Below are 27,650 nucleotides of genomic sequence, written 5' to 3' on the forward strand. Positions count from 1 at the left end.
GTGTTGTAGTGGTACCAGGAGAAGTGGCCCTATGTGGTGGTACCAGGAGAAGTGGGCCCTATGTCGTGGTGTAGTGGTACCAGGAGAAGTGGGCCCTGTGTAGTGGTACCAGGACAAGTGAACCTATGTAGTGGTAACAGGAGAAGTGGGTCCTATGTAGAGGTACCAGGAGAAGTGGGTCCCTTGTAGTGGTGTCGTGGTACCAGGAGAAGTGGCCCTATGTAGTGGTGTAGTGGTACCAGGAGAAGTGGCCCTAAGTAGTGGTGTAGTGGTACCAGGAGAAGTGGTCCTATGTAGTGGTACCAGGAGAAGTGGGCCCTATGTAGTGGTACCAGGAGAAGTGGGTGCTATGTCGTGGTGTGGTGGTGTAGTGGTACTAGGAGAAGTGGCCCTATGTAGTGGTACCAGGAGAAGTGGTCCTATGTTGTGGTGCCAGGAGAAGTGGCCCTATGTAGTGGTGCCAGGAGATGTGGCCCTATGTAGTGGTACCAGGAGAAGTGGCCCTATGTAGTGGTACCAGGAGAAGTGGGTCCTATGTAGTGGTACCAGGAGAAGTGGCCCTTTGTAGTGGTACCAGGAGAAATGGCCCTATGTAGTGGTACCGGGAGAAGTGGCCCTATGTAGTGGTACCAGGAGAAGTGGCCCTATGTAGTGGTACCAGGAGAAGTGGCCCTATTTAGTGGTACCAGGAGAAGTGGGTCCCTTGTAGTGGTGTCGTGGTACCAGGAGAAGTGGGTCCTATGTAGAGGTACCAGGAGAAGTGGGTCCCTTGTAGTGGTGTCGTGGTACCAGGAGAAGTGGGTCCTATGTAGTGGTACCAGGAGAAGTGGTCCTATATAGTGGTGTCGTGGTACCAGGAGAAGTGGTCCTATATAGTGGTATCGTGGTACCAGGAGAAGTGGGTCCTATGTAGTGGTGTAGAGGTACCAGGAGAAGTGGCCCTATGTAGTGGTACCAGGAGAAGTGGCCCTATGTAGTGGTACCAGGAGAAGTGGCCCTATGTAGTGGTGTAGTGGTACCAGGAGTAATGGGTCCTATGTAGTGGTACCAGGAGAAGTGGGTCCTATGTAGTGGTGTAGTGGTACCAGGAGAAGTGGGTCCTGTGTAGTGGTGTAGTGGTACCAGGAGAAATCGGTCCTATGTAGTGGTGTCGTGGTACCAGGAGAAGTGGTCCTATGTAGTGGTACCAGGAGAAGTAGTCCTATGTAGTGTTGTAGTGGTACCAGGAGAAGTGGCCCTATGTGGTGGTACCAGGAGAAGTGGGCCCTATGTCGTGGTGTAGTGGTACCAGGAGAAGTGGGCCCTGTGTAGTGGTACCAGGACAAGTGAACCTATGTAGTGGTAACAGGACAAGTGGGTCCTATGTAGAGGTACCAGGAGAAGTGGGTCCCTTGTAGTGGGGTCGTGGTACCAGGAGAAGTGGGTCCTATGTAGTGGTACCAGGAGAAGTGGGTCCTATGTAGTGGTACCAGGGGAAGTGGTCCTATATAGTGGTGTCGTGGTACCAGGAGAAGTGGGTCCTATGTAGTAGTACCAGGAGAAGTGGGTGCTATGTAGTGGTACCAAGAGAAATGGGTCCTATGTAGTGGTACCAGGAGAAGTGGGTCCTGTGTAGTGGTGTAGTGGTACCTGGAGAAATGGGTCCTATGTAGTGGTACCAGGAGAAGTGGGTCCTATGTAGTGGTACCAGGAGAAATGGGTCCTATGTAGTGGTGTCGTGGTACCAGGAGAAGTGGTCCTATGTAGTGGTACCAGGAGAAGTAGTCCTATGTAGTGTTGTAGTGGTACCAGGAGAAGTGGCCCTATGTGGTGGTACCAGGAGAAGTGGGCCCTATGTCGTGGTGTAGTGGTACCAGGAGAAGTGGGCCCTGTGTAGTGGTACCAGGACAAGTGAACCTATGTAGTGGTAACAGGAGAAGTGGGTCCTATGTAGAGGTACCAGGAGAAGTGGGTCCCTTGTAGTGGTGTCGTGGTACCAGGAGAAGTGGCCCTATGTAGTGGTACCAGGAGAAGTGGCCCTAAGTAGTGGTGTAGTGGTACCAGGAGAAGTGGTCCTATGTAGTGGTACCAGGAGAAGTGGGCCCTATGTGTTGGTACCAGGAGAAGTGGGTGCTATGTCGTGGTGTGGTGGTGTAGTGGTACTAGGAGAAGTGGCCCTATGTAGTGGTACCAGGAGAAGTGGTCCTATGTTGTGGTGCCAGGAGAAGTGGCCCTATGTAGTGGTGCCAGGAGATGTGGCCCTATGTAGTGGTACCAGGAGAAGTGGCCCTATGTAGTGGTACCAGGAGAAGTGGGTCCTATGTAGTGGTACCAGGAGAAGTGGCCCTTTGTAGTGGTACCAGGAGAAATGGCCCTATGTAGTGGTACCGGGAGAAGTGGCCCTATGTAGTGGTACCAGGAGAAGTGGCCCTATGTAGTGGTACCAGGAGAAGTGGCCCTATGTAGTGGTACCAGGAGAAGTGGGTCCCTTGTAGTGGTGTCGTGGTACCAGGAGAAGTGGGTCCTATGTAGAGGTACCAGGAGAAGTGGGTCCCTTGTAGTGGTGTCGTGGTACCAGGAGAAGTGGGTCCTATGTAGTGGTACCAGGAGAAGTGGTCCTATATAGTGGTGTCGTGGTACCAGGAGAAGTGGTCCTATATAGTGGTATCGTGGTACCAGGAGAAGTGGGTCCTATGTAGTGGTGTAGAGGTACCAGGAGAAGTGGCCCTATGTAGTGGTACCAGGAGAAGTGGCCCTATGTAGTGGTACCAGGAGAAGTGGCCCTATGTAGTGGTGTAGTGGTACCAGGAGTAATGGGTCCTATGTAGTGGTACCAGGAGAAGTGGGTCCTATGTAGTGGTGTAGTGGTACCAGGAGAAGTGGGTCCTGTGTAGTGGTGTAGTGGTACCAGGAGAAATCGGTCCTATGTAGTGGTGTCGTGGTACCAGGAGAAGTGGTCCTATGTAGTGGTACCAGGAGAAGTAGTCCTATGTAGTGTTGTAGTGGTACCAGGAGAAGTGGCCCTATGTGGTGGTACCAGGAGAAGTGGGCCCTATGTCGTGGTGTAGTGGTACCAGGAGAAGTGGGCCCTGTGTAGTGGTACCAGGACAAGTGAACCTATGTAGTGGTAACAGGACAAGTGGGTCCTATGTAGAGGTACCAGGAGAAGTGGGTCCCTTGTAGTGGGGTCGTGGTACCAGGAGAAGTGGGTCCTATGTAGTGGTACCAGGAGAAGTGGGTCCTATGTAGTGGTACCAGGGGAAGTGGTCCTATATAGTGGTGTCGTGGTACCAGGAGAAGTGGGTCCTATGTAGTAGTACCAGGAGAAGTGGGTGCTATGTAGTGGTACCAAGAGAAATGGGTCCTATGTAGTGGTACCAGGAGAAGTGGGTCCTGTGTAGTGGTGTAGTGGTACCTGGAGAAATGGGTCCTATGTAGTGGTACCAGGAGAAGTGGGTCCTATGTAGTGGTACCAGGAGAAATGGGTCCTATGTAGTGGTGTCGTGGTACCAGGAGAAGTGGGTCCTATGCAGTGGTGTAGTGGTACCCGGAGAAGTGGGTCCTATGTAGTGGTGTAGTGGTACCAGGAGAAATGGGTCCTATGTAGTGGTGTCGTGGTACCAGGAGAAGTGGGTCCTGTGTAGTGGTGTAGTGGTACCCGGAGAAATGGGTCCTATGTAGTGGTACCAGGAGAAGTGGGTCCTATGTAGTGGTACCAGGAGAAATGGGTCCTATGTAGTGGTGTCGTGGTACCAGGAGAAGTGGATCCTGTGTAGTGGTGTCGTGGTACCAGGAGAAGTGGGTCCTATGTAGTGGTGTCGTGGTACCAGGAGAAGTGGGTCCTGTGTGAAAAGTTCTAGGTTTTCCTAGACATTTACAGTCAAAATCCCACTGTTTAAACAACAACGATGTGATGTTCTAGACCTATGTTATGTTCCACAACAATCATTAAACCACGAGATGAATTTCGAGGTCTGGGGGAAAAAACTAAACAAATATATATATTTATTTTTAAGGTTGTAATTGCCCTTTAATTCAATTGAACAAAACAAATACGCTCCCCATTGATACAATTATATTATATCATTATATCATTCTGTCAGGTAGGCCTTCATTGCAGTCAACATTTAATTAGGAAGGTTATTTGAGTGAAAGCCACGAGAAATAATCATGTAAACATTGCATGATGACTGAATTGCACATTGCAAATAGCCTACTAAACCTAGGCTATATACAAACATGTTTTCAATACCTGGTTTGCATACCCATTGTTGTCTTATCCTACCTCATTTGCACATGCGGTTTTTAGACCTTTTCTACTGTATTATTGACTGTATGTTTGTTTGTTTATTCCGTGTGTAACTCTGTTGTTGTTTGTATGTTTGTTTATTCCATGTGTAACTCTGTGTTGTTGTTTGTATGTTTGTTTATTCCATGTGTAACTCTGTGTTGTTGTTTGTATGTTTGTTTACTCCGTGTGTAACTCTGTGTTGTTGTTTGTTTGTTTGTTTATTCCATGTGTAACTCTGTGTTGTTGTTTGTTTGTTTGTTTATTCCATGTGTAACTCCATGTTGTTGTTTGTGTCGAACTGTTTTTGCTTCATCTTGGCCAGGTCGCAGTTATAAATGAGAACTTGTTCTCAACTAGCCTACCTGGTTAAATAAAGGTGTTCTCAACTAGCCTACCTGGTTAAATAAAGGTGTTCTCAACTAGCCTACCTGGTTAAATAAAGGTGTTCTCAACTAGCCTACCTGGTTAAATAAAGGTGAAATAAAATAAAATAAATCAAAAAATTGTTAGCATTTACTAAGAATATCATCAGTTAAAACGTCTTTCATTCCCTACCGGCACTGATGTTCTTCTGTGAGCTGCTCCATGCAACGACCAGTTGAAAGAGGAACGCTTTTGATGCCTGAAGATGATATTCTGCCCTCATGTGAATATACACATCCTAGATCTGAATGAATGAAATATTCTTATTAAATACTTTTTTCTTTACATAGTTGAATGTGCTGACAACAAAATCACAAAATTATCAATGGAAATCAAATTTATCAACCCATGGAGGTCTGGATTTAAAGTGGAAAACCACACTATAGGCTGATCCAACTTTGATGTAATGTCCTTAAAACAAGTCAAAATGAGGCTCAGTAGTGTGTGTGGCCTCCACGTACCTGTATGACCTCCCTACAACGCCTGGGCATGCTCCTGATGAGGTGGCGGAGGTGGTCTCCTGAGGGATCTCCTTCCAGACCTGGACTAAAGCATCCGCCAACTCCTGGACAGTGACGCGGGTGGCCGCAGCGTGCTCTCTGTGCAGCAGGCGGGGGTCATGGTTCAAGGAGCCGCCAGCAGGGCCTGGCTGACGCGGGCGGCCGCAGCGTGCTCTCTGTGCAGCAGGCGGGGGTCATGGTTCAAGGAGCCTCCAGCAGGGCCTGGTTGACGCGGGCGGCCGCAGCGTGCTCTCTGTGCAGCAGGCGGGGGTCATGGTTCAAGGAGCCTCCAGCAGGGCCTGGTTGACGCGGGCGGCCGCAGCGTGCTCTCTGTGCAGCAGGCGGGGGTCATGGTTCAAGGAGCCTCCAGCAGGGCCTGGTTGACGCGGGCGGCCGCAGCGTGCTCTCTGTGCAGCAGGCGGGGGTCACGGTTCAAGGAGCCTCCAGCAGGGCCTGGTTGACGCGGGTGGCCGCAGCGTGCTCTCTGTGCAGCAGGCGGGGGTCATGGTTCAAGGAGCCTCCAGCAGGGCCTGGTTGACGCGGGCGGCCGCAGCGTGCTCTCTGTGCAGCAGGCGGGGGTCATGGTTCAAGGAGCCTCCAGCAGGTTCTGGCTGACGCGGGTGGCCGCAGTGTGCTCTCTGTGCAGCTGCTCCAGACGCTGTTGGTCGCTCCATCCTCTCTAGCAGACAACGCTCCTCCCACCACGCCTCCAGGAAGGCACGCTCCAGCCTCTCTGCTAACACGCCCTCTGTCTTGGCTGCCTGATACTCCCATAGACGTCGCAGCTCCGTCTCCTCCCCCGGGCCAAGGTGGTCCAACAGGAAGGGGAGAGGGAGCGGGGGCCTGGATGGTCTGCCTCTGGGGCCTCTTTGTTGGACTGGCTCGGGGAACTGGGGCTGTAGGGGTAGGATGGGAGAGGTGCTGGGGATTCATATTCACCCAGTTCAATGTAACAGTGACAGGTTTAGGTTACTGTCATTCATATTCACCCAGTTCAATGTAACAGTGACAGGTTTAGGTTACTACATCATACTCAAATGTTCCATATACCGATCATGCATTTGCTACAACCAACAACAACTAAAGCCTATGAATGAAAATGTACAACGTAGATGCACATATCAGCCGCGGTGTATTCCTTCTCGCATCTACGCGCTCTCCTGCAGTAAAGTCACCTTTTCTCTTTCATCTGTAGACTTCAATGCACAACACATTTATTTATTATTTATTTATTTACCTTTATTTAACCAGGTAGGCAAGTTAAGAACAAGTTCTCATTTACAATTGCGACCTGGCCAAGATAAAGCAAAGCAGTTCGACAGATAAAACGACACAGAGTTACACATGAAGTAAAAACAAACATACAGTCAATAATACAGTATAAACAAGTCTATATACAATGTGAGCAAATGAGGTGAGAAGGGAGGTAAAGGCAAAAAAGGCCATGATGGCAAAGTAAATACAATATAGCAAGTAAAATACTGGAATGGTAGTTTTGCAATGGAAGAATGAAGTAGAAATAAAAATAATGGGGTGCAAAGGAGCAAAATAAATAAATAAATTAAAATTAAATACAGTTGGGAAAGAGGTAGTTGTTTGGGCTAAATTATAGGTGGGCTATGTACAGGTGCAGTAAACATCAGCTGTGTAACGACAGATCTCCTCTTCGTCTGAAGAGGAGTAAGGATCGGACCAAGATGCGGCGTGGTAAGTGTTCATGACGATTTTAATAAGAAAAGCACTGAACACTATGAAATACAAAAAACAATAAACAAATATGTGAAATCACCAAACCGAAACAGTAGCACGTGGCGACAAACACTCAACAGGAAACAAACACCCACAAACCAACAGTGAAACCCAGGCTACCTAAATATGGTTCTCAATCAGGGACAATGATAAACAGCTGCCTCTGATTGAGAACCATATCAGGCCAAACACAGAAATAGTAGAAACACAAACATAGACTGCCCACCCCAACTCACGCCCTGACCATACTAAATAAAGACAAAACAAAGAAAATAAAGGTCAGAACGTGACAGTAGGTGACCAGGTGAAAATACCTTTCCAAACCATATCATAACCGCTACACACAGCCAACATCATTAGCGTCATAGTAACGTCCTAGTCAACATCAGCTAATAGAACTAACTTGTTGTAAACCCGCTACAATCATGCAGTAAAGTTACAGTGTAGAGTCAATAAGCACCAGGCTCCGGTGGCAATAAATGAGTAAAACCAAAAGCTTACCTTGACTTGGTAGAGTTCCAGTGTTGTGTTGAATAGTGATAGACAGCTACTCCAGCTAACCCTCTGTTTTGAGCAGGGTGTTTCAGTAGGCTAAACTAGCTAGCTGCATTTGCTAGCTAAGAAAGTGAAACTGAAAAAAATATTTTAAAAATCTCTCTCTCTTGCTTCTTCAATTTTGAATAAATTAATTTGTTAAAACCTGTTCAACTATTGTCTGTCTCTCTTTGAGTCAACTACTCACTTATGCTTGTGCTTTCAGTACTAGATTCATTCTCTGATCCTTCGATTGGGTGGACAACATGTCAGTTGATGTTGCAAGAGCTCTGAAAGGTTGGAGGACGTCCTCTGTAGGTTGTCATAATTACTATGTAAGTCTATGGAAGGGGGTGAGAACCAAGAGTCTCCTAGGTTTTGTATTGAAGTCAATGTATCCAGAGGAGGACGGAAGCTAGCTGTCCTCCAGCTACACCATGGTGCTACCTAACAGAGTGCTGTTGAGGCTACTGTAGACCTTCATTGCAAAGCAGTGTGTTTTTAAATCAATTATTTGTTGACGTGAATATATTTCGTATAGTGGTATCTAAAATGTATAACTTTTTAAATGTTTAACAATAAAAACTTTTTTACATTTTTTTATTCACAGAGGAGGATGGTCCTCCCCTTCCTCCTAACGGGGAACAGTGGGTTAACTGGGTTAACTGCCTGTTCAGGGGAACAATGGGTTAACTGCCTGTTCAGGGGAACAGTGGGTTAACTGCCTTGTTCAGGGGCAGAATAACACATTTTTACCATGTCAGCTCAGGGATTCGATCCAGCAACCTTTTGGCAGTTGCTACACTAACAGTAATACGTGCCTATGGAAAGCTGATACAGTCGCTGTTGATAGAGAAAGTAGCCTGCGAGAGAGAGGGGAAGAGAAAGAGAGAGAGAGAGAGTGTGAGAGAGAGAGAGAGAGGGAGGGAGGGAGAGAGAGAGAGAGAGAGAGAGAGAGAGGGAGGGAGGGAGGGAGGGAGGGAGGGAGGGAGGGAGGGAGAAAGAAAGAGGGAGAGAGAGGGAGGGAGGGAGAGAGTGAGAGAGAGTGAGCGAGACAGAGAGAGAGCATTGGCATGAGAAGTCTATTAGTGTTTGAAATGGAGGCAGCCAGTCAGAATCCTCTAGATAGGAGAAGAAAGGGAGGTGAAGCAAGTCATACCAGAGAGGGAGGTGAAGCTAGTCAGCCCAGAGAAGGATGTGAAGCTAGTCAGCCCAGAGAAGGAGTTGAAGCTAGTCAGCCCAGAGAGGGAAGTGAAGCTAGTGAGCCCAGAGAGGGAGGTGAAGCTAGTCAGCCCAGAGAAGGATGTGAAGCTAGTCAGCCCAGAGAAGGAGTTGAAGCTAGTCAGCCCAGAGAGGGAGGTGAAGCTAGTCAGCCCAGAGAGGGAGGTGAAGCTAGTCAGCCCAAAGAGGGAGGTGAAGCTAGTCAGCCCAGAGAGGGAGGTGAAGCTAGTCATCCCAAAGAGGGAGGTGAAGCTAATCAGACGAGAGAGGGAGGTGAAGCTAGTCAGCCCAGAGAGGGAGGTGAAGCTAGTCAGCCCAGAGAGGGAGGTGAAGCTAGTTAGACCAGAGAGGGAGGTGAAGCTAGTCAGCCCAAAGAGGGAGGTGAAGCTAGTCAGCCCAGAGAGGGAGGTGAAGCTAGACAGCCCAAAGAGGGAGGTGAAGCTAGTCAGCCCAAAGAGGGAGGTGAAACTAATCAGACCAGAGAGGGAGGTGAAGCTAGTTAGACCAGAGAGGGAGGTGAAGCTAGTCAGCCCAAAGAGGGAGGTGAAGCTAGTCAGCCCAGAGAGGGAGGTGAAGCTAGACAGCCCAGAGAGGGAGGTGAAGCTAGTCAGCCCAGAGAGGGAGGTGAAGCTAGTCAGCCCAAAGAGGGAGGTGAAGCTAATCAGACCAGAGAGGGAGGTGAAGCTAGTCAGCCCAGAGAGGGAGGTGAAGCTAGTCAGCCCAGAGAGGGAGGTGAAGCTAGACAGCCCAGAGAGGGAGGTGAAGCTAGTTAGACCAGAGAGGGAGGTGAAGCTAGTCAGCCCAAAGAGGGAGGTGAAGCTAGTCAGCCCAGAGAGGGAGGTGAAGCTAGACAGCCCAAAGAGGGAGGTGAAGCTAGTCAGCCCAAAGAGGGAGGTGAAACTAATCAGACCAGAGAGGGAGGTGAAGCTAGTTAGACCAGAGAGGGAGGTGAAGCTAGACAGCCCAGAGAGGGAGGTGAAGCTAGTCAGCCCAGAGAGGGAGGTGAAGCTAGTCAGCCCAGAGAGGGAGGTGAAGCTAGTCAGCCCAGAGAGGGAGGTGAAGCTAGTCAGCCCAGAGAAGGAGTTGAAGCTAGTCAGCCCAGAGAGGGAGGTGAAGCTAGTCAGCCCAAAGAGGGAGGTGAAGCTAATCAGACCAGAGAGGGAGGCGAAGCTAGTTAGACCAGAGAGGGAGGTGAAGCTAGTCAGCTCAGAGAGGGAGGTGAAGCTAGTCAGCCCAAAGAGGGAGGTGAAGCTAGTCAGCCCAGAGAGGGAGGTGAAGCTAGTCAGCCCAGATAGGGAGGTGAAGCTAGACAGCCCAGAGAGGGAGGTGAAGCTAGTCAGCCCAGAGAGGGAGGTGAAGCTAGTCAGCCCAGAGAGGGAGGTGAAGCTAGTCAGCCCAGAGAGGGAGGTGAAGCTAGTCAGCCCAGAGAAGGAGTTGAAGCTAGTCAGCCCAGAGAGGGAGGTGAAGCTAGTCAGCCCAAAGAGGGAGGTGAAGCTAATCAGACCAGAGAGGGAGGCGAAGCTAGTTAGACCAGAGAGGGAGGTGAAGCTAGTCAGCCCAGAGAGGGAGGTGAAGCTAGTCAGCCCAAAGAGGGAGGTGAAGCTAATCAGACCAGAGAGGGAGGTGAAGCTAGTCAGCCCAAAGAGGGAGGTGAAGCTAGTCAGCCCAAAGAGGGAGGTGAAGCTAGTTAGACCAGAGAGGGAGGTGAAGCTAGTTAGACTAGAGAGGGAGGTGAAGCTAGTCAGACCAGAGAGGGAGGTGAAGCTAGTCAGACCAGAGAGGGAGGTGAAGCTAATCAGCCCAGAGAGGGAGGTGAAGCTAGACAGCCCAGAGAGGGAGGTGAAGCTAGACAGCCCAGAGAGGGAGGTGAAGCTAGTCAGCCCAGAGAGGGAGAAACAGCAGTGAAAGAAAGACGTCTGTTCCTCGACTCAGTCTTCCTGATGTATTATGACAGTAATGATACCCCTGGGGACAACCATGTTATGAGGAGATGGCAGAATGATGCCCCTGGGAACAGCCATGTTATGAGGAGGAGATAGCAGAATGATACCCCTGGGGACAACCATGTTATGAGGAGGAGATAGCAGAATGATACCCCTGGGAACAGCCATGTGAGGAGGAGGAGATAGCAGAATGATACCCCTGGGAACAGCCATGTGAGGAGGAGATAGCAGAATGATACCCCTGGGAACAGCCATGTGAGGAGGAGGAGATAGCAGAATGATACCCCTGGGAACAGCCATGTGAGGAGGAGGAGGAGATAGCAGAATGATGCCCCTGGGAACAGCCATGTGAGGAGGAGGAGATAGCAGAATGATGCCCCTGGGAACAGCCATGTGAGGAGGAAATAGCAGAATGATGCCCCTGGGAACAGTCATGTGAGGAGGAGATAGCAGAATGATGCCCCTGGGAACAGTCATGTGAGGAGGAGATAGCAGAATGATGCCCCTGGGAACAGTCATGTGAGGAGGAGATAGCAGAATGATGCCCCTGGGAACAGTCATGTGAAGAGGAGATAGCAGAATGATGCCCCTGGGAACAGCCATGTGAGGAGGAGGAGGAGATAGCGGAATGATGCCCCTGGGAACAGCCATGTGAGGAGGAGGAGATAGCAGAATGATGCCCCTGGGAACAGCCATGTGAGGAGGAAATAGCAGAATGATGCCCCTGGGAACAGTCATGTGAGGAGGAGATAGCAGAATGATGCCCCTGGGAACAGTCATGTGAGGAGGAGATAGCAGAATGATGCCCCTGGGAACAGTCATGCGAGGAGGAGATAGCAGAATGATGCCCCTGGGAACAGTCATGTGAGGAGGAGATAGCAGAATGATGCCCCTGGGAACAGTCATGTGAAGAGGAGATAGCAGAATGATGCCCCTGGGAACAGTCATGCGAGGAGGAGATAGCAGAATGATGCCCCTGGGAACAGTGATGCGATGAGGAGATAGCAGAATTATTAAATAGTGCCACGGGGCAGCTGTAGATATCTTGTCTTGGCTATAAAACATATTCCGCAGCGGTCTGCCTCCCTGTGATCTCATCACATGGTCTTCTAACACTTTGAAGACAGGAAATAGGAGCTCCTGCTACAATCTCTCCTCATTAAATTCAAGGGTTTAAATAATAAAGCCATTACAAACTAAACAGACAACACATTTTTTTAATGATAAATCAGTAGACATTATATAACACTGAGGAGTAGACTCATCATCTCATGCTGTGTCAGAGACCGATGACTGTGAGACACCTACGTTGTTTGCTAAGGGTGTCTTGTCTGTCTGTCAGGCTGCCCATGTGGCAGTAAATGTAACCTTTATTTAAACTAGGCAAGTTCAGTTAAGAACCAATTCATATTTACAATGACGGGGCCTACCCCCGGCCATACCCGGACGACGCTGGGCCAATCGTGCGCCGCACCTACGGGCACGGCCAGTTGCGATGCAGCCTGGAAGAAAGTAGGGTTGGCCGATGTCAGTGTGAGTCACCCTCTAGCTGTCAGTCACCGGCCCAGGTTCCTCCTGACGTTACCACTCTACGTTATAGATGAGAAGGGCCTGTTGCTGCGGCAACACGTCATACTGTAGGCACAACATGTCAGGACAATAAAATGGTCTCTTACTTTCATTTCAAAGTCAGGATGTTTTTAGTTTTTTTGCAACGCACAATGTCACAATAATGTTGTCATTCGCTGATAAGACTGTCTCTCTCTGTCTCTCTGTCTCTGTCTCTGTCTCTCTCTCTCTCTCTCTCTCTCTCTCTCTCTCTCTCTCTCTCTCTCTCTCTCTCTCTCTCTCTCTCTCTCTCTCTCTCTCTCTCTCTCTCTCTCTCTCTCTCTCTCTCTCTCTCTCTCTCTCTCTCTCTCTCTCTCTCTCTCTCTCTCTCCCTCCATCCCTCCCTCTGTCTCTCTCTCTCTCCCTCTGTCTCTCCCTCTCTCTCTCCCTCTCTCTCCCTCCCTCTGTCTCTCTCCCTCTCTCTGTCTCTCCCTCTCTCCCTCCCTCTGTGCTGAATGCTGTATGCTGTATGCTGAATGCTGAATGCTGTATGCTGAATGCTGAATGCTGTATGCTGTATGCTGAATGCTGAATGCTGTATGTCAGGAATAAACAGTGCTAGAATGTGTCAGTTTGATGTCTGTAGTGCCTTCCCTATATTTAGCTTATATTGAACTATCATGCGCTCCCATTGCTGCCTTCCAGGTTGGCAAGTTCCCAAGCAACCCTTTATCTAGACTGTAAGAAAGTAATGTTCCGAGTAGAATGTGGAACGCAGAGAGGAATGTTCAGAATAGAATCAAAGGGGTCAATCTCTTTATGGCATCATCAATGCACTGTGACACCCATGGTTCCATCTGATACAGTACCTATTCAGAATCCCCAGGTTCCTAATGGGTAGATAGATCTACCAGAGCTTGTGCCAACAGAGGTCCTACCTACCCACATATCTGACTATGGCCCAGAACACCAGCCAACCTAGCATGGCCTGCTCCAGCATAGATCGTCCGTACATATCATCACTTGACATGGACAAGGCTGATGACATCTGGCAGTGTGTCAAGAACAAGGTGAGAGAGAGAGGTTATATACTAAAGCCATTCACATAATACAAGATAAGTTAACATAACATAACCATAACATAACATTAGATAACATAGCCATAACATTAGATAATATAGCCATAACATTAGATAACATAGCCATAACATATCAGAAGATAACATAGCCATAACATTAGGTAACCTATCATTAGATAACATAGCCATAACATTAGATAACATATCATTAGATAACATAGCCATAACATTAGGTAACATATCATTAGATAACATAGCCATAACATTAGATAACATAGCCATAACATATCATAAGATAACATAGCCATAACATTAGATAATATAGCCATAACATTAGGTAACATAGCCATAACATTAGGTAACATAGCCATAACATATAAGATAACTTAGCCATAACATTAGATAACATAGCCATAACATTAGATAACATAGCCATAACATTAGATAACATAGCCATAACATTAGATAACATAGCCATAACATTAGATAATATAGCCATAACATTAGATAATATAGCCATGTCACGGTCGTGTGGAGAGACGGACCAAGGTGCAGCGTGATTGGAGTTCCACATCTTTATTTTTTGTGAAACTTAAAACAAAGCAAGAAACAACCAACGACCGTGGAGTACTGTAGTGCTACATGCACTCCAACGACCGTGGAGTACTGTAGTGCTACATGCACTCCAACGACCGTGGAGTACTGTAGTGTTACATGCACTCCAACGACCGTGGAGTACTGTAGTGTTACATGCACTCCAACGACCGTGGAGTACTGTAGTGCTACATGCACTCCAACGACCGTGGAGTACTGTAGTGCTACATGCACTCCAACGACCGTGGAGTACTGTAGTGCTACATGCACTCCAACGACCGTGGAGTACTGTAGTGCTACATGCACTCCAACGACCGTGGAGTACTGTAGTGCTACATGCACTCCAACGACCGTGGAGTACTGTAGTGCTACATGCACTCCAACGACCGTGGAGTACTGTAGTGCTACATGCACTCCAACGACCGTGGAGTACTGTAGTGCTACATGCACTCATTCAGTGCCCTGGAAGAGACCCAACCTGCTACGACCTATATCTGATGCTACTATATCAACCAACGACCGTGGAGTACTGTAGTGCTACATGCACTCCAACGACCGTGGAGTACTGTAGTGCTACATGCACTCCAACGACCGTGGAGTACTGTAGTGCTACATGCACTCCAACGACCGTGGAGTACTGTAGTGCTACATGCACTCCAACGACCGTGGAGTACTGTAGTGCTACATGCACTCCAACGACCGTGGAGTACTGTAGTGCTACATGCACTCCAACGACCGTGGAGTACTGTAGTGCTACATGCACTCCAACGACCGTGGAGTACTGTAGTGCTACATGCACTCCAACGACCGTGGAGTACTGTAGTGCTACATGCACTCACTCAGTGCCCTGGAAGAGACCCAACCTGCTACGACCTATATCTGATGCTACTATATCAACCAACGACCGTGGAGTACTGTAGTGCTACATGCACTCCAACGACCGTGGAGTACTGTAGTGCTACATGCACTCCAACGACCGTGGAGTACTGTAGTGCTACATGCACTCCAACGACCGTGGAGTACTGTAGTGCTACATGCACTCCAACGACCGTGGAGTACTGTAGTGCTAAATGCACTCACTCAGTGCCCTGGAAGAGACCCAACCTGCTACGACCCATCAAGGTACAGCAGGCCTATATCTGATGCTACTATATCAACCAACGACCGTGGAGTACTGTAGTGCTAAATGCACTCCAACGACCGTGGAGTACTGTAGTGCTACATGCACTCCAACGACCGTGGAGTACTGAGGTGCTACATGCACTCCAACGACCGTGGAGTACTGTAGTGCTACATGCACTCCAACGACCGTGGAGTACTGTAGTGCTACATGCACTCCAACGACCGTGGAGTACTGTAGTGCTACATGCACTCCAACGACCGTGGAGTACTGTAGTGCTACATGCACTCCAACGACCGTGGAGTACTGTAGTGCTACATGCACTCCAACGACCGTGGAGTACTGTAGTGCTACATGCACTCACTCAGTGCCCTGGAAGAGACCCAACCTGCTACGACCCATCAAGCAGGCCTATATCTGCTGCTACTATATCTGATGCTACTATATCAACCAACGACCGTGGAGTACTGTAGTGCTACATGCACTCACTTAAAAACAACATCCCACAAAGCAAGTGGGACAAAGGGCTTCCTAAATATGATCCCCAATTAGAGGCAACGATTACCAGCTGCTTCTAATTGGGAACCATACAACCTAGCCACATAGAAAATCAATGACTAAACCCCCCCCCCCCCCCCCCCCCCCTAGTCACACTCTGATCTAAACACCATAGAGAACCGAGGGCTCTCTATGGTCAGGGCGTGACAAGCCATAACATATCATAAGATAATATAGCCATAAAATTAGATAACATAGCCATAACATTAGATAACATAGCCATAACATTAGATAACATAGCCATAACATATCATAGCCATAACATTAGATAACATAGCCATAACATATCATAGCCATAACATTAGATAACATAGCCATAACATATCATAGCCATAACATTAGATAACATAGCCATAACATATCATAGCCATAACATTAGATAACATAGCCATAACATTAGATAACATAGCCATAACATTAGATAACATAGCCATAACATTAGATAACATAGCCATAACATATCATAGCCATAACATTAGATAACATAGCCATAACATTAGATAACATAGCCATAACATAACATATCATAGCCATAACATTAGATAACATAGCCATAACATTAGATAACATAGCCATAACATTAGATAACATAGCCATAACATTAGATAACATAGCCATTACATAAGATAACAAATCTAATTGTATTTGTCACACGTGCCGAATACAGCCGGTGTAGACTTTACCGTGAAATACTTTCTTACAAGCCCCTAACCAACAATGCAGTTCAAGAAATAGAGTTAAGAAAATATTTACTAAATAAACTAAATAAAAAATGTAAATAAAAAGTAATACACTAAAATAACAATAATGAGTCAGTGTGAGGGGTTACAGGTTAGTCGAGGTAACTTTTACATGTAGGTAGGGGTTAAAGTGACTATGGATAGATAATAAACAGTGAGTAGCAGCAGTGTAAAAAGAAGGGGTGGGGGGGGGGGGGTTGTCCATGTAAATAGTCCAGGTGGCCATTTAATTAACTGTTCATCAGTCTTATGGCTTGGGGGTAAAAGCTGTTAAGGAGCCTTTTGGACCTAGACTTGGTGCTCTGGTACCGCTTGGCGTGCCGCTTGGCGTGCGGTAGCAGAGAGAACAGTTATGACTTGGGTGACTGGAGTCTTTGAAAAAATGTTGGGCCTTCCTCTGACACCGCCTAGTCTATAGGTCCTGTATGGCAGGAAGTTTGGCCCCAGTGATGTACTGGGCCGTACGCACTACCTTCTGTAGCGCCTTACGGTCAGATGCTGAGCAGTTGTCATACCAGGCAGTGATGCAACCAGTCAGGATGCTCTCGATGGTGCAGCTGTATAACATTTTGAGGATCAGAGGACACATGCAAAGTATTTTCACAGTCTCCTGAGGGGAAAAAGTGCTGCCGTGCCATCTTCACGACTGTCTTGGTGTGTTTGGACCATGATAGTTTGTTTGTGATGTGGACACCAAGGAACTTGAAGCTCTCGACCCGCTCCACTACATCCCCGTTGATGTGAATGCGGTCATGTTCGGCCCTCCTTTTCCTGTAGCCCACTATCAGCTCTTTTCTCTTGCTCACATTTTATGGGAGAGGTTGTTGTCCTGGCATCACACTACCAGGTCTCTGACCGCTTCCCTATAGGCTGTCTCATCGTTGTCGGGGATCAGGCCTACCACTGTTGTGTCGTCGGCAAACTTAATGATGGTGTTGGAATTGTGCTTGGCCACACAGTCGTGGGTAAACAGGGAGTACAGGAAGGGAATAAGCACGCACCTCTGAGGTGCCCCCGTGTTGAGGATCAGCATGGCAGATGTGTTGTTGCCTACCCTTACCACCTGGGGGTGGCCTGTCAGGAAGTCCAGGATCCAGTTGCAGAGGGAGGCGTTTAGTTCCAGGATCCTTAGCTTAGTGATGAGCTTTGTGGGCACTATGGTGTTGAATGCTGAGCTGTAGTAAATGAACAGCATTCTCACATAGGTGTTCCTTTTGTTCAGGTTTGAAAGGGCAGTGTGGAGTGCCATTGACATTGCGTCATCTGTGGATCTGTTGGGGTGGTAAATGAATTGGAGTGGGTCTATGGTTTCCGGGATGACAGTGTTGATGTGAGCCATGGCCAGCCTTTCAAAGCACTTCATGGCTACAGACATGAGTGCTATGGGTCTGTAGCCATTTAGGCAGGTTACCTTCACTTCCTTTGGTAGAGGCACTATGGTGGTCTGTTTGAAACATGTTGGTATTACAGACTCAGTCAGGGAGATGTTGAAAATGTCAGTGAAGACACTTGCCAGTTGGTCCACACATGGTCTGTCTACATGTCCTGGTAATCCATCTGGCCCCGCGGCCTTGTTAATGTTGACTTGTTTTAAGATCTTGCTCACGTCAGCTACTGAAAGCGTGATGACACAGTTGTCCGGAAAAGCTGGTGCTCTCATGCATGCTTCAGTGTTGCTTGCCTCGAAGGAAGCATTAAAGGCATTTATCCTGTCTGGTAGGCTCGCGTCACTGGGCAGCTTGCGGCTGAGTTTCCCTTTGTAGTCCGTAATAGTTTTCAAGCCCTGCCACATCTGACGAGCGTCAGAGCCGGTGTAGTAGGACTCAATCTTAGTCCTGTATTGATGCTTTGCCTGTTGAATGGTTCATCGGAGGGCACAGCGGGATTTCTTATAAGCGTCTGGATTAGTGTCGCGCTCCTTGAAAGCGACAGCTCTACCCTTTAGCTCAGTGCGGATGTTGTGAACGACGTCGTCGATGCACTTATTGATGAAGCCCGGTAACTGAGGTGGTGTACTCCTCAATGACATTGGATAAATCCCGGAACACATTCCAGTCTGTGCTGCAAAACAGTCCTGTAGCGTAGCATCCGCGTCTTCTGACCACTTCTGTATTGACCGAGTCACTGGTACTTCCTGCTTTTGTGTTTGCTTGTAAACAGGAATCAGGAGGATAGAGCTTTGGTCAGATTTGCCAAATGGAGGGCGAGGGAGAACTTTGTATGAGTCTCTGTGTGTGGAGTAAAGGTGGTCAAGAGTGTTTTTTCCCCCTCTGGTTGCACATGTGACATGCTAGTAGAAATGAGGTATATTTACAAAATAAACTAAAGTTTGCCCACATTAAACCTAGTGGTTAGAGCGTTGCACTAGTAACCGGAAGGTTGCAAGTTCAAATCCCGGAGCTGACAAGGTTCAAATATGTCGTTCTGCCCCTGAACAGGCAGTTAACCCACTGTTCCTAGGCCGTCATTGGAAATAAGAATTTGTTCTTAACTGACTTGCCTAGTTAAATAAAGGTAAATTAAAATGAAGGTCCCCGGCCACTAGGAGCACCAATTCTGGATGAACATAGCCATAACATAAGAAAGCATTTGTATTATTTGTAAAAAGTGGAGAAAAAAAGAACATTTTCACATCGGGTCAGGCAGCTGGGCAGAATGATTGTGTTGATGAAACTTAACACATTTATGTTTCTCTGCTGTCAGCCAGCCCTCACTGCTGAGTAGGAACCTCAGACACAAACTCCAGCACAGTGACACTTTCAGGACATTCAGGAAGTGACCCACTGACCTATATTAATCTAGTAAAATAATAAATAATAAAATACAATTGTATAAAAATGTAATACAATAAATGTATTATTAGTCTTGTGTGATGTGATCTCAGGTCAGCTGTTGATCTCGGGTCGGCTGTTGATCCCGGGTCGGCTGTTGATCTCGGGTCGGCTGTTGATCCCGGGTCGGCTGTTGATCTCGGGTCGGCTGTTGATCCCGGGTCAGCTGTTGATCTCGGGTCGGCTGTTGATCTCAGGTCAGCTGTTGATCTCAGGTCAGCTGTTGATCTCGGGTCGGCTGTTGATCTCGGGTCAGCTGTTGATCTCGGGTCGGCTGTTGATCCCGGATTGGCTGTTGATCCCGGATTGGCTGTTGATCTCGGATTGGCTGTTGATCCCGGATTGGCTGTTGATCTCGGATTGGCTGTTGATCCCGGATTGGCTGTTGATCCCGGGTCGGCTGTTGATCTCGGGTCGGCTGTTGATCTCGGGTCGGCTGTTGATCTCGGGTCGGCTGTTGATCCCGGAATTGGCTGTTGATCCCGGATTGGCTGTTGATCCAGGGTCGGCTGTTGATCCCAGATCGGCTGTTGATCTCAGATCAAAGTGAAGTTTGTGCCCTGCTTGTTTCTGACTGTGAGCTTATACGAGGACATCTCTCTCTCTTCTCCCAGTTTCTGCACCTCACCACATTCCTCCAAATGTGATGAAACTGTAATTCTACTCAGTGTCACAACTATTTCCCTCTTCTGTTCCTTGTCTCTCTCTTCCCTTTCTGGTCTCTTCCTCTCTTCTTTTTCGTCAGGTGGCCTCCAGTCTGTGTGGCCCCCATGTGACGGCCATGCCCCACCTGCGTGATGCCCAGATGTTCCGTCCTCTCTGCGTTATCGGGAAGCGTGTGGAGCGATCGCTGCGTGTGCGTAAGGTCCGCTCCCTGTTCCCCCTAGGGCCCTTGAAGGACCTGTTAGATGACCCGGCCGGTTCCCCAGAGGTCTCCCTGAAGACTGAGGGGCCCGTGCGCTGCGACTTCCTGCACGAGGAGTTCCTGGATGCCGTGGGGAGGGTCCGTGTGCAGGTCAGCAACCTGAGGAAGGAGGCGGCAATATGTCCCTTGGCTCCACACAGACAGCTGTCCCTCAGGGACAACCTGCCCTGGCTGGACTCTGTACACCGCCTCTACCTGGTGAGACACTGGACTTAGATAAACATAATTAATGATGTATCGCTTTTCTCGATCTCTGCTATATATTTTTTTATGCACTATATCGGGTACCTCGGACCAACTGCCATGTCTGACAGAAACAGGAAGTCGGGGAATGGGACTCGCGTGGCTCCCATTGCATATATGCACCATAGAAGTCTTGATTTTTATGACATCATCCACTTGGCAAAAGCTGGTTGAATCAACGTTGTTTCCATGTCATTTCAACCCAAATATTCAATGTGATGACTGAATCGTTGATTGAATCAACGTAAAAAACATATTTGATTTTGTTAAAGGAATCAACGTAAAGGATTTAGATTTTAGATTTGTTTACCTTTTTAACTTAAATCCAATGCGATGGTGAATCATTTTGATGATTTCACATTAAAGTCACTTTTGCTGAAAACTCAACCAAATGTTAATCAAAACTAAACACTGATGTCTGTAACCAGTGGGCATGGTCTAATCCAAGGCTTTCCAACCCTGTTCCTGGAGAGCTACCCTCCTGTAGGTTTACACTCCAACCCTGTTCCTGGAGAGCTACCCTCCTGTAGGTTTACACTCCAACCCTGTTCCTGGAGAGCTACCCTCCTGTAGGTTTACACTCCAACCTTGTTCCTGAGATCTAGCATCCTGTAGGTTTACACTCCAACCCTGTTCCTGGAGAGCTACCCTCCTATAGGTTTACACTCCAACCCTGTTCCTGGAGACCTACCCTCCTGTAGGTTTACACTCCAACCCTGTTCCTGGAGAGCTACCCTCCTATAGGTTTACACTCCAACCCTGTTCCTGGAGACCTACCCTCCTGTAGGTTTACACTCCAACCCTGTTCCTGGAGAGCTACCCTCCTGTAGGTTTACACTCCAACCCTGTTCCTGGAAAGCTACCCTCCTGTAGGTTTACACTCCAACCCTGTTCCTGGAGAGCTACCCTCCTGTAGGTTTACACTCCAACCCTGTTCCTGGAAAGCTACCCTCCTGTAGGTTTACACTCCAACCCTGTTCATGGAGAGCTACCCTCCTGTAGGTTTACACTCCAACCCTGTTCCTGGAGAGCTACCCTCCTGTAGGTTTACACTCCAACCCTGTTCCTGGAGAGCTACCCTCCTATAGGTTTACACTCCAACCCTGTTCCTGGAGAGCTACCCTCCTATAGGTTTACACTCCAACCCTGTTCCTGGAGAGATACCCTCCTGTAGGTTTACACTCCAACCCTGTTACTGGAGAGCTACCCTTCTGTAGGTTTGCACTCCAACCCATTGTAATTAACCCAATCCAGTTTATCAACAAGCTAATTATTAGTATCAGGTGCGCTAGATTAGGGTCCAAAAACCTACAGGACGCTAGCTCCCCGGGCATAGGTTTGGAGAGCCCTGGTGTAAACCTACAGGACGCTAGCTCCCCGGGCATAGGTTTGGAGAGCCCTGGTGTAAACCTACAGGACGCTAGCTCCTCAGGCACAGGTTTGGAGAGCCCTGGTGTAAACCTACAGGACGCTAGATCTCAGGAACAAGGTTGGAGTGTAAACCTACAGGACGCTAGCTCCCCGGGCACAGGTTTGGGGAGCCCTGGTGTAAACCTACAGGACGCTAGCTCCCCGGGCACAGGTTTGGAGAGCCCTGGTGTAAACCTACAGGACACTAGCTGTCAGGAACAAGGTTGGAGTGTAAACCTACAGGACGCTAGCTATCAGGAACAAGGTTGGAGTGTAAACCTACAGGACGCTAGCTATCAGGAACAAGGTTGGAGTGTAAACCTACAGGACGCTAGCTATCAGGAACAAGGTTGGAGTGTAAACCTACAGGACACTAGCTGTCAGGAACAAGGTTGGAGTGTAAACCTACAGGATGCTAGATCTCAGGAACAAGGTTGGAATGTAAACCTACAGGACGCTAGCTATCAGGAACAAGTTTGGAGTGTAAACCTACAGGACACTAGATCTCAGGAACAAGGTTGGAGTGTAAACCTACAGGACGCTAGCTATCAGGAACAAGGTTGGAGTGCCCTGGTCTAATCTCTTTCTATCTCTTGGTTCCAGGTGAGTGAGGTGTACTGCAGCTCTGATGCCAAACTGCGTGTGCTGGGGATGGAGAGGAGGACAGAGCTGAGGCTGGGGCCCAACACCCCTCTGGCCTTCTCCTGCCTCAGGCTCTCTGTCTCTCCCTCGGGCCTGGTGGAGGTGTGTGATGGCTGGGAGGGCAGCTACCTACACCCCAAGGCCAGGTGGGCCAAGTTCGACTCCCCGGACTATGCGTCTCTGGTAGCAGGTAGACCGGTGTCGGAGCCCAAGATGATGGGCCTGCTCTCCCAGTTTGGTGAGCTAACCTCCACTCTGTTGTCCAATGAATTAATATATGCAAATAATGTGCCTTTTTTTACCTCCTGATAATTAACCTCCCTTCCTGATCTCCCACGTTCGAGTTTTCCCATCCCATTTCATGGCACAAATTCAATTCACACTTCCTTTACTTTCCAATTCAGATTCAGATCCATTTGTAACCACCTTCCTCCCGTTCCCCCTTCAGCGTTCAACTTCTCCCACCCCTCCATAATCTCCCTGTCCAGCTCGGCCCTCCACCTGCAGGACACATCCCCCAGCAAGGACCTGCACCGCAAGGTGACAGACTACCAGGAGGCGCAGGAGATCTCCAGCGAGGCCCTGCTGCCCCTGGAGGAGGAAGAGGAGGAGGGAAGCTGAGGGAGGAAGGGAGGAAGGGGGGGTTGATAGGTAGAGGGGGAGAGGGGGAAGAGAGGAGTGTGAGGAAAGGACATTGGTGTCTCAGGGTTAAAAGCCAATTAAATGAAATTGACAGATGAGCAATGCCTGATTCCATCCTCAGTTTATTATAATACACCACAGACACAGATATTGGTAATCTACGACAACCTTTCCAGTTATCTAGTCACACAGAGAAAAGGTTATTGTGATTCCAAGAGAGTGAGTCAATTTATTGTTGAACTAGGCATTTTTATTCATTGCAGCGTGTCTGTAAAGTCCTTGATCTTAGGGACTTAAATATACAGCAGTCCTTGATCTTGGTGACAGAGAGAGAGAAAGAGGAGAGGGACAGAGAGAGAGAAAGAGGAGAGGGACAGAGAGAGAGAAAGAGGAGAGGGACAGAGAGAGAGAAAGAGGAGAGGGACAGAGAGAGAGAAAGAGGAGAGGGACAGAGAGAGAGAAAGAGGAGAGGGACAGAGAGAGAGAAAGAGGAGAGGGACAGAGAGAGAGAAAGAGGAGAGGGACAGAGAGAGAGAGAGAGGAGAGGGACAAAGAGAGAGAAAGAGGAGAGGGACAGAGAGAGAGAGAAAGAGGAGAGGGACAGAGAGAGAGAAAGAGGAGAGGGACAGAGAGAGAGAAAGAGGAGAGGGACAGAGAGAGAGAAAGAGGAGAGGGACAGAGAGAGAGAAAGAGGAGAGGGAGAGAGAGAGAGAAAGAGGAGAGGGACAGAGAGAGAGAAAGAGAGGGGAATAAAAGATAAGGGACAATAACAGAGATAACCCACACCAGATAACCCACACCAGATAACCCACACCACCCCAGATAACCCACACCAGATAACCCACATCATACCAGATAACCCACACCACACCAGATAACCCACATCATACCAGATAACCCACATCATACCAGATAACCCACACCAAATAACCTACATCACACCAGATAACCCACACTAAAGTAGTACACTATAGAGGGAATAGGGCTCTGGTCTAAAGTAGTGCACTATGTAGGGAATAGGGCTGCCATATGGGACACAGATCCTATTTCCGTTTGATTAGTTTAACAGAAACTTCCTGTCAGTGGCCTCAGCCGACCACACCCCCTGCCGGTCGGTCGCTGCACCCCACTATGAGACACTGTATCTAGACAAGTAGACCATCATCCTTTGAAGCCGTCTCCACTTGGCATTCAATGAGTGTGTGTGTGTGGGTGGTTGAGTGGGCACTGAATGTTCTGTGCACGATTTACGATATCCGTCACACTTCTGTCCCTACCTAGTCTATATCTTATAAATAAATTATAATATATGACATTTAACAGATGCTTTTATCCAAAGTGCTTCATCCTTAGTGCATTCTCCTTCAATGTAGTCTCATCACCTTTGACCTCTGAGATTAATTCTAAAAGTGGAATCAACATGGTGGAAATCTACAGGGAAGAAATAACTAGTTGTTTTAGATCCTGCCAGACATCAGTAAGAGATCATAGCTTTCACCTGGTCATTCTATGTCATGGAAAGACGCCGTGTTCCTAATGTTTTGTACACTCAGTATATTTACTGTGTAAATTACATAGTCAATATACTGAGTGTACAAAACATTAGGAACAGGTCATCTTTCCCTGACATAGAACGACCAGGTGAATCCAAGTGAAAGCTATGATCTCTTATTGATATCACTCGTTAAATCCACTTCAAATCAGTGGAGATGAAGACGAGGAGACAGATGAAAGGATTTTTAAGCCTCGAAACAATTGAGACATGGATTGTGTATGTATGCTTGGCAATTGGCAACCCATTCCTTATGGGATTCATTGACACATCAACAAACATTACAATAATTCACTATGGTAATTAAATTATCATTTTTCTTCCGGCGTTCTCTGCATTACATAAAGAGTGAGAAAAACTATCTATACATAATAGTAAATAAGGTTATCCAAACAATAATTATATCCCTAGAGCAGTAAAATAATATATCTACAGTACCAGTCAAAAGTTTGGACACACCGACTCATTCAAGGGATTTTCTTTATTTTCTACATTGTAGAATAATAATGAAGACCTCAAAACTATGAAATAACACACATGGAATCATTTAGTAACCAAGAAAAGTGTTAAACAAATCCAAATATATTTTATATTTGAGATTTTTCAAATAAACACCCTTGATGACAGCTTTGCACTGTCTTGGAATTTGCTCAACCAGCTTCACCTGGAATGCTTTTCCAACCATCTTGAAGGAGTTCCCACATATGCTGAGCACTTGTTGGCTGCTTTTCCTTCACTCTGCTTTCCAACTCATTCCAAACCATATCAATTTGGTTGAGGTCAGGGGATTGTGGAGGCCAGGTCATCTGATGCAGCACTCCATCACTCTCCTTCTTGGTAAAATAGCCCTTACAAAGCCTGGAGGTGTGTTGGGTCATTGTCCAGTTGAAAAACAAATGAGTCCCACTAAGTGCAAACCAGATGAGATGGTGTATCGCTGAAGAATGCTGTGGTAGCCATGCTGGTTAAGTTTGCCTTGAATTCTAAATAAATCAGTGTCACCAGCAAAGCACCCCCACACCATAACACCCCCTCCTCCATTCTTTACAGTGGAAATACACAGAGATCATCCGTTCACCCACACCGTGTTTCACAGACACAGCGGTTGGAAACAAAACCTACCAATTCAGACTCCAGACCAAAAGACAAATTTCCACCGATCTAATGTCCATTGTTCATGTTTCTTGGCCCAAGCAAGTCTCTTCTTCTTATTGGCGTCCTTTAGTAGTGGTTTCTTTGCAGCAATTCAACCATGAAGGCCTGATTCACACAGTCTACTTTGAACAGTTGATGTTGAGATGTGTTTGTTACTTGAACACTGAAGCATTTGTTTGGGTTGCAATCTCTGAGGCTGGTAACTCTAATGATGTTGCATATAGAAAGGGAATATGTTCATCAATAAAAAATACCCAAATATTTATAATTGCTAGTAAACTCAATGTTTTCACCAAAACAAAACTGAAAAACACATCTTAGTAGGTGGTTATCTATAAATCATTATCTGTGTTTTAGTCTGGTTGATCGTGAGTCTCTTTTACACCAAGTCATTATGTGTGTTTTAGTCTGGTTGATCGTGTCTCTTTTACACCAAGTCATTATCTGTGTTTTAGTCTGGTTGATCGTGAGTCTCTTTTACACCAAGACATTGTCTGTGTTTTAGTCTGGTTGATCAGGAGTCTCTTTTACACCAAGTCATTATCTGTGTTTTAGTCTGTTTGATCAGGAGTCTCTTTTACACCAAGTCATTATCTGTGTTTTAGTCTGGTTGATCAGGAGTCTCTTTTACACCAAGTCATTATCTGTGTTTTAGTCTGGTTGATCAGGAGTCTCTTTTACACCAAGTCATTATCTGTGTTTTAGTCTGGTTGATCAGGAGTCTCCATGTTTTACACCAACTGACTGCACATAATAACATGTTCTGCAGGTCTTGTTCAGTGTCCGCCATCAAAATAATATCATCAGCATATAAAAGGATACTTAAATCAAATCAAATTTTATTTGTCACATACACATGGTTAGCAGATGTTAATGCGAGTGTAGCGAAATGCTTGTGCTTCTAGTTCCGAAAATGCAGTAATAACGAACAAGTAATCTAACTAACAATTCCAAAACTACTGTCTTATACACAGTGTAAGGGGATAAAGAATATGTACATAAGGATATATGAATGAGTGATGGTACAGAGCAGCATAGGCAAGATACAGTAGATGATATCGAGTACAGTATATACATATGAGATGAGTATGTAAACAAAGTGGCATAGTTAAAGTGGCTAGTGATACATGTATTACATAAAGATGCAGTAGATGATATAGAGTACAGTATATACGTATGCATATGAGATGAATAATGTAGGGTAAGTAACATTATATAAGGTAGCATTGTTTAAAGTGGCTAGTGATATATTTACATCATTTCCCATTATTAAAGTGGCTGGAGTTGAGTCAGTGTCATTGACAGTGTGTTGGCAGCAGCCACTCAATGTTAGTGGTGGCTGTTTAACAGTCTGATGGCCTTGAGATTGAAAAACAGCTTCTGTCTCTCGGTCCCAGCTTTGATGCACCTGTACTGACCTCGCCTTCTGGATGATAGCGGGGTGAACAGGCAGTGGCTCGGGTGGTTGATGTCCTTGATGATCTTTATGGCCTTCCTGTAACATCGGGTGGTGTAGGTGTCCTGGAGGGCAGGTAGTTTGCCCCCGGTGATGCGTTGTGCAGACCTCACTACCCTCTGGAGAGCCTTACGGTTGAGGGCGGAGCAGTTGCCGTACCAGGTGGTGATACAGCCCGCCAGGATGCTCTCGATTGTGCATCTGTAGAAGTTTGTGAGTGCTTTTGGTGACAAGCCGAATTTCTTCAGCCTCCTGAGGCTGCATTTCATCATCATATCTTACTCAAAATATTTATCCGTTTAATTTGTTTTGCCAAATCAATTATAAACAAAGCATAACAAAGTCTGTGAAAAAGGCATTTCCTTGTTTTAAACCCAAGGGAAACCAATCTGAACGATATTCATTAACACGCACCCAACCAATTGGTACTTTGTAAAGAGACTGAATTGCTTGATAAAATTTCCCATCAACCCCTGTAACAAACTATAGGCTAAATGTGTGCCATTCAGAGGGTG

General features: G+C 47.2%; 1 protein-coding gene across 1 annotated transcript; it reads left to right on the forward strand.

Moving 5' to 3' along the window:
- Positions 1-19,467: 19,467 nt before the first annotated feature.
- LOC116356320 (uncharacterized protein C11orf42) lies at positions 19,468-23,363 on the forward strand. The gene is made up of 3 exons (XM_031801525.1): positions 19,468-20,233; positions 22,292-22,568; positions 22,779-23,363. The coding sequence occupies exons 1-3, from the start codon at positions 19,892-19,894 to the stop codon at positions 22,949-22,951; spliced, it is 792 nt and encodes a 263-aa protein (XP_031657385.1). The 5' UTR covers positions 19,468-19,891; the 3' UTR covers positions 22,952-23,363.
- Positions 23,364-27,650: the final 4,287 nt, after the last annotated feature.

This window comes from Oncorhynchus kisutch, linkage group LG2 (genome assembly GCF_002021735.2).
Source record: "Oncorhynchus kisutch isolate 150728-3 linkage group LG2, Okis_V2, whole genome shotgun sequence".
NCBI lineage: Eukaryota > Metazoa > Chordata > Actinopteri > Salmoniformes > Salmonidae > Oncorhynchus > Oncorhynchus kisutch.

Coding starts and splice junctions, on each gene's coding strand:
- LOC116356320 (XM_031801525.1), top strand. CDS start 19,892: ATGCCCCACCTGCGTGATGCCCAGATGTTCCGTCCTCTCTGCGTTATC. Junction 20,234..22,291: donor CTGTACACCGCCTCTACCTG/GTGAGACACTGG, acceptor TCTTGGTTCCAG/GTGAGTGAGGTGTACTGCAG. Junction 22,569..22,778: donor GGGCCTGCTCTCCCAGTTTG/GTGAGCTAACCT, acceptor TTCCCCCTTCAG/CGTTCAACTTCTCCCACCCC.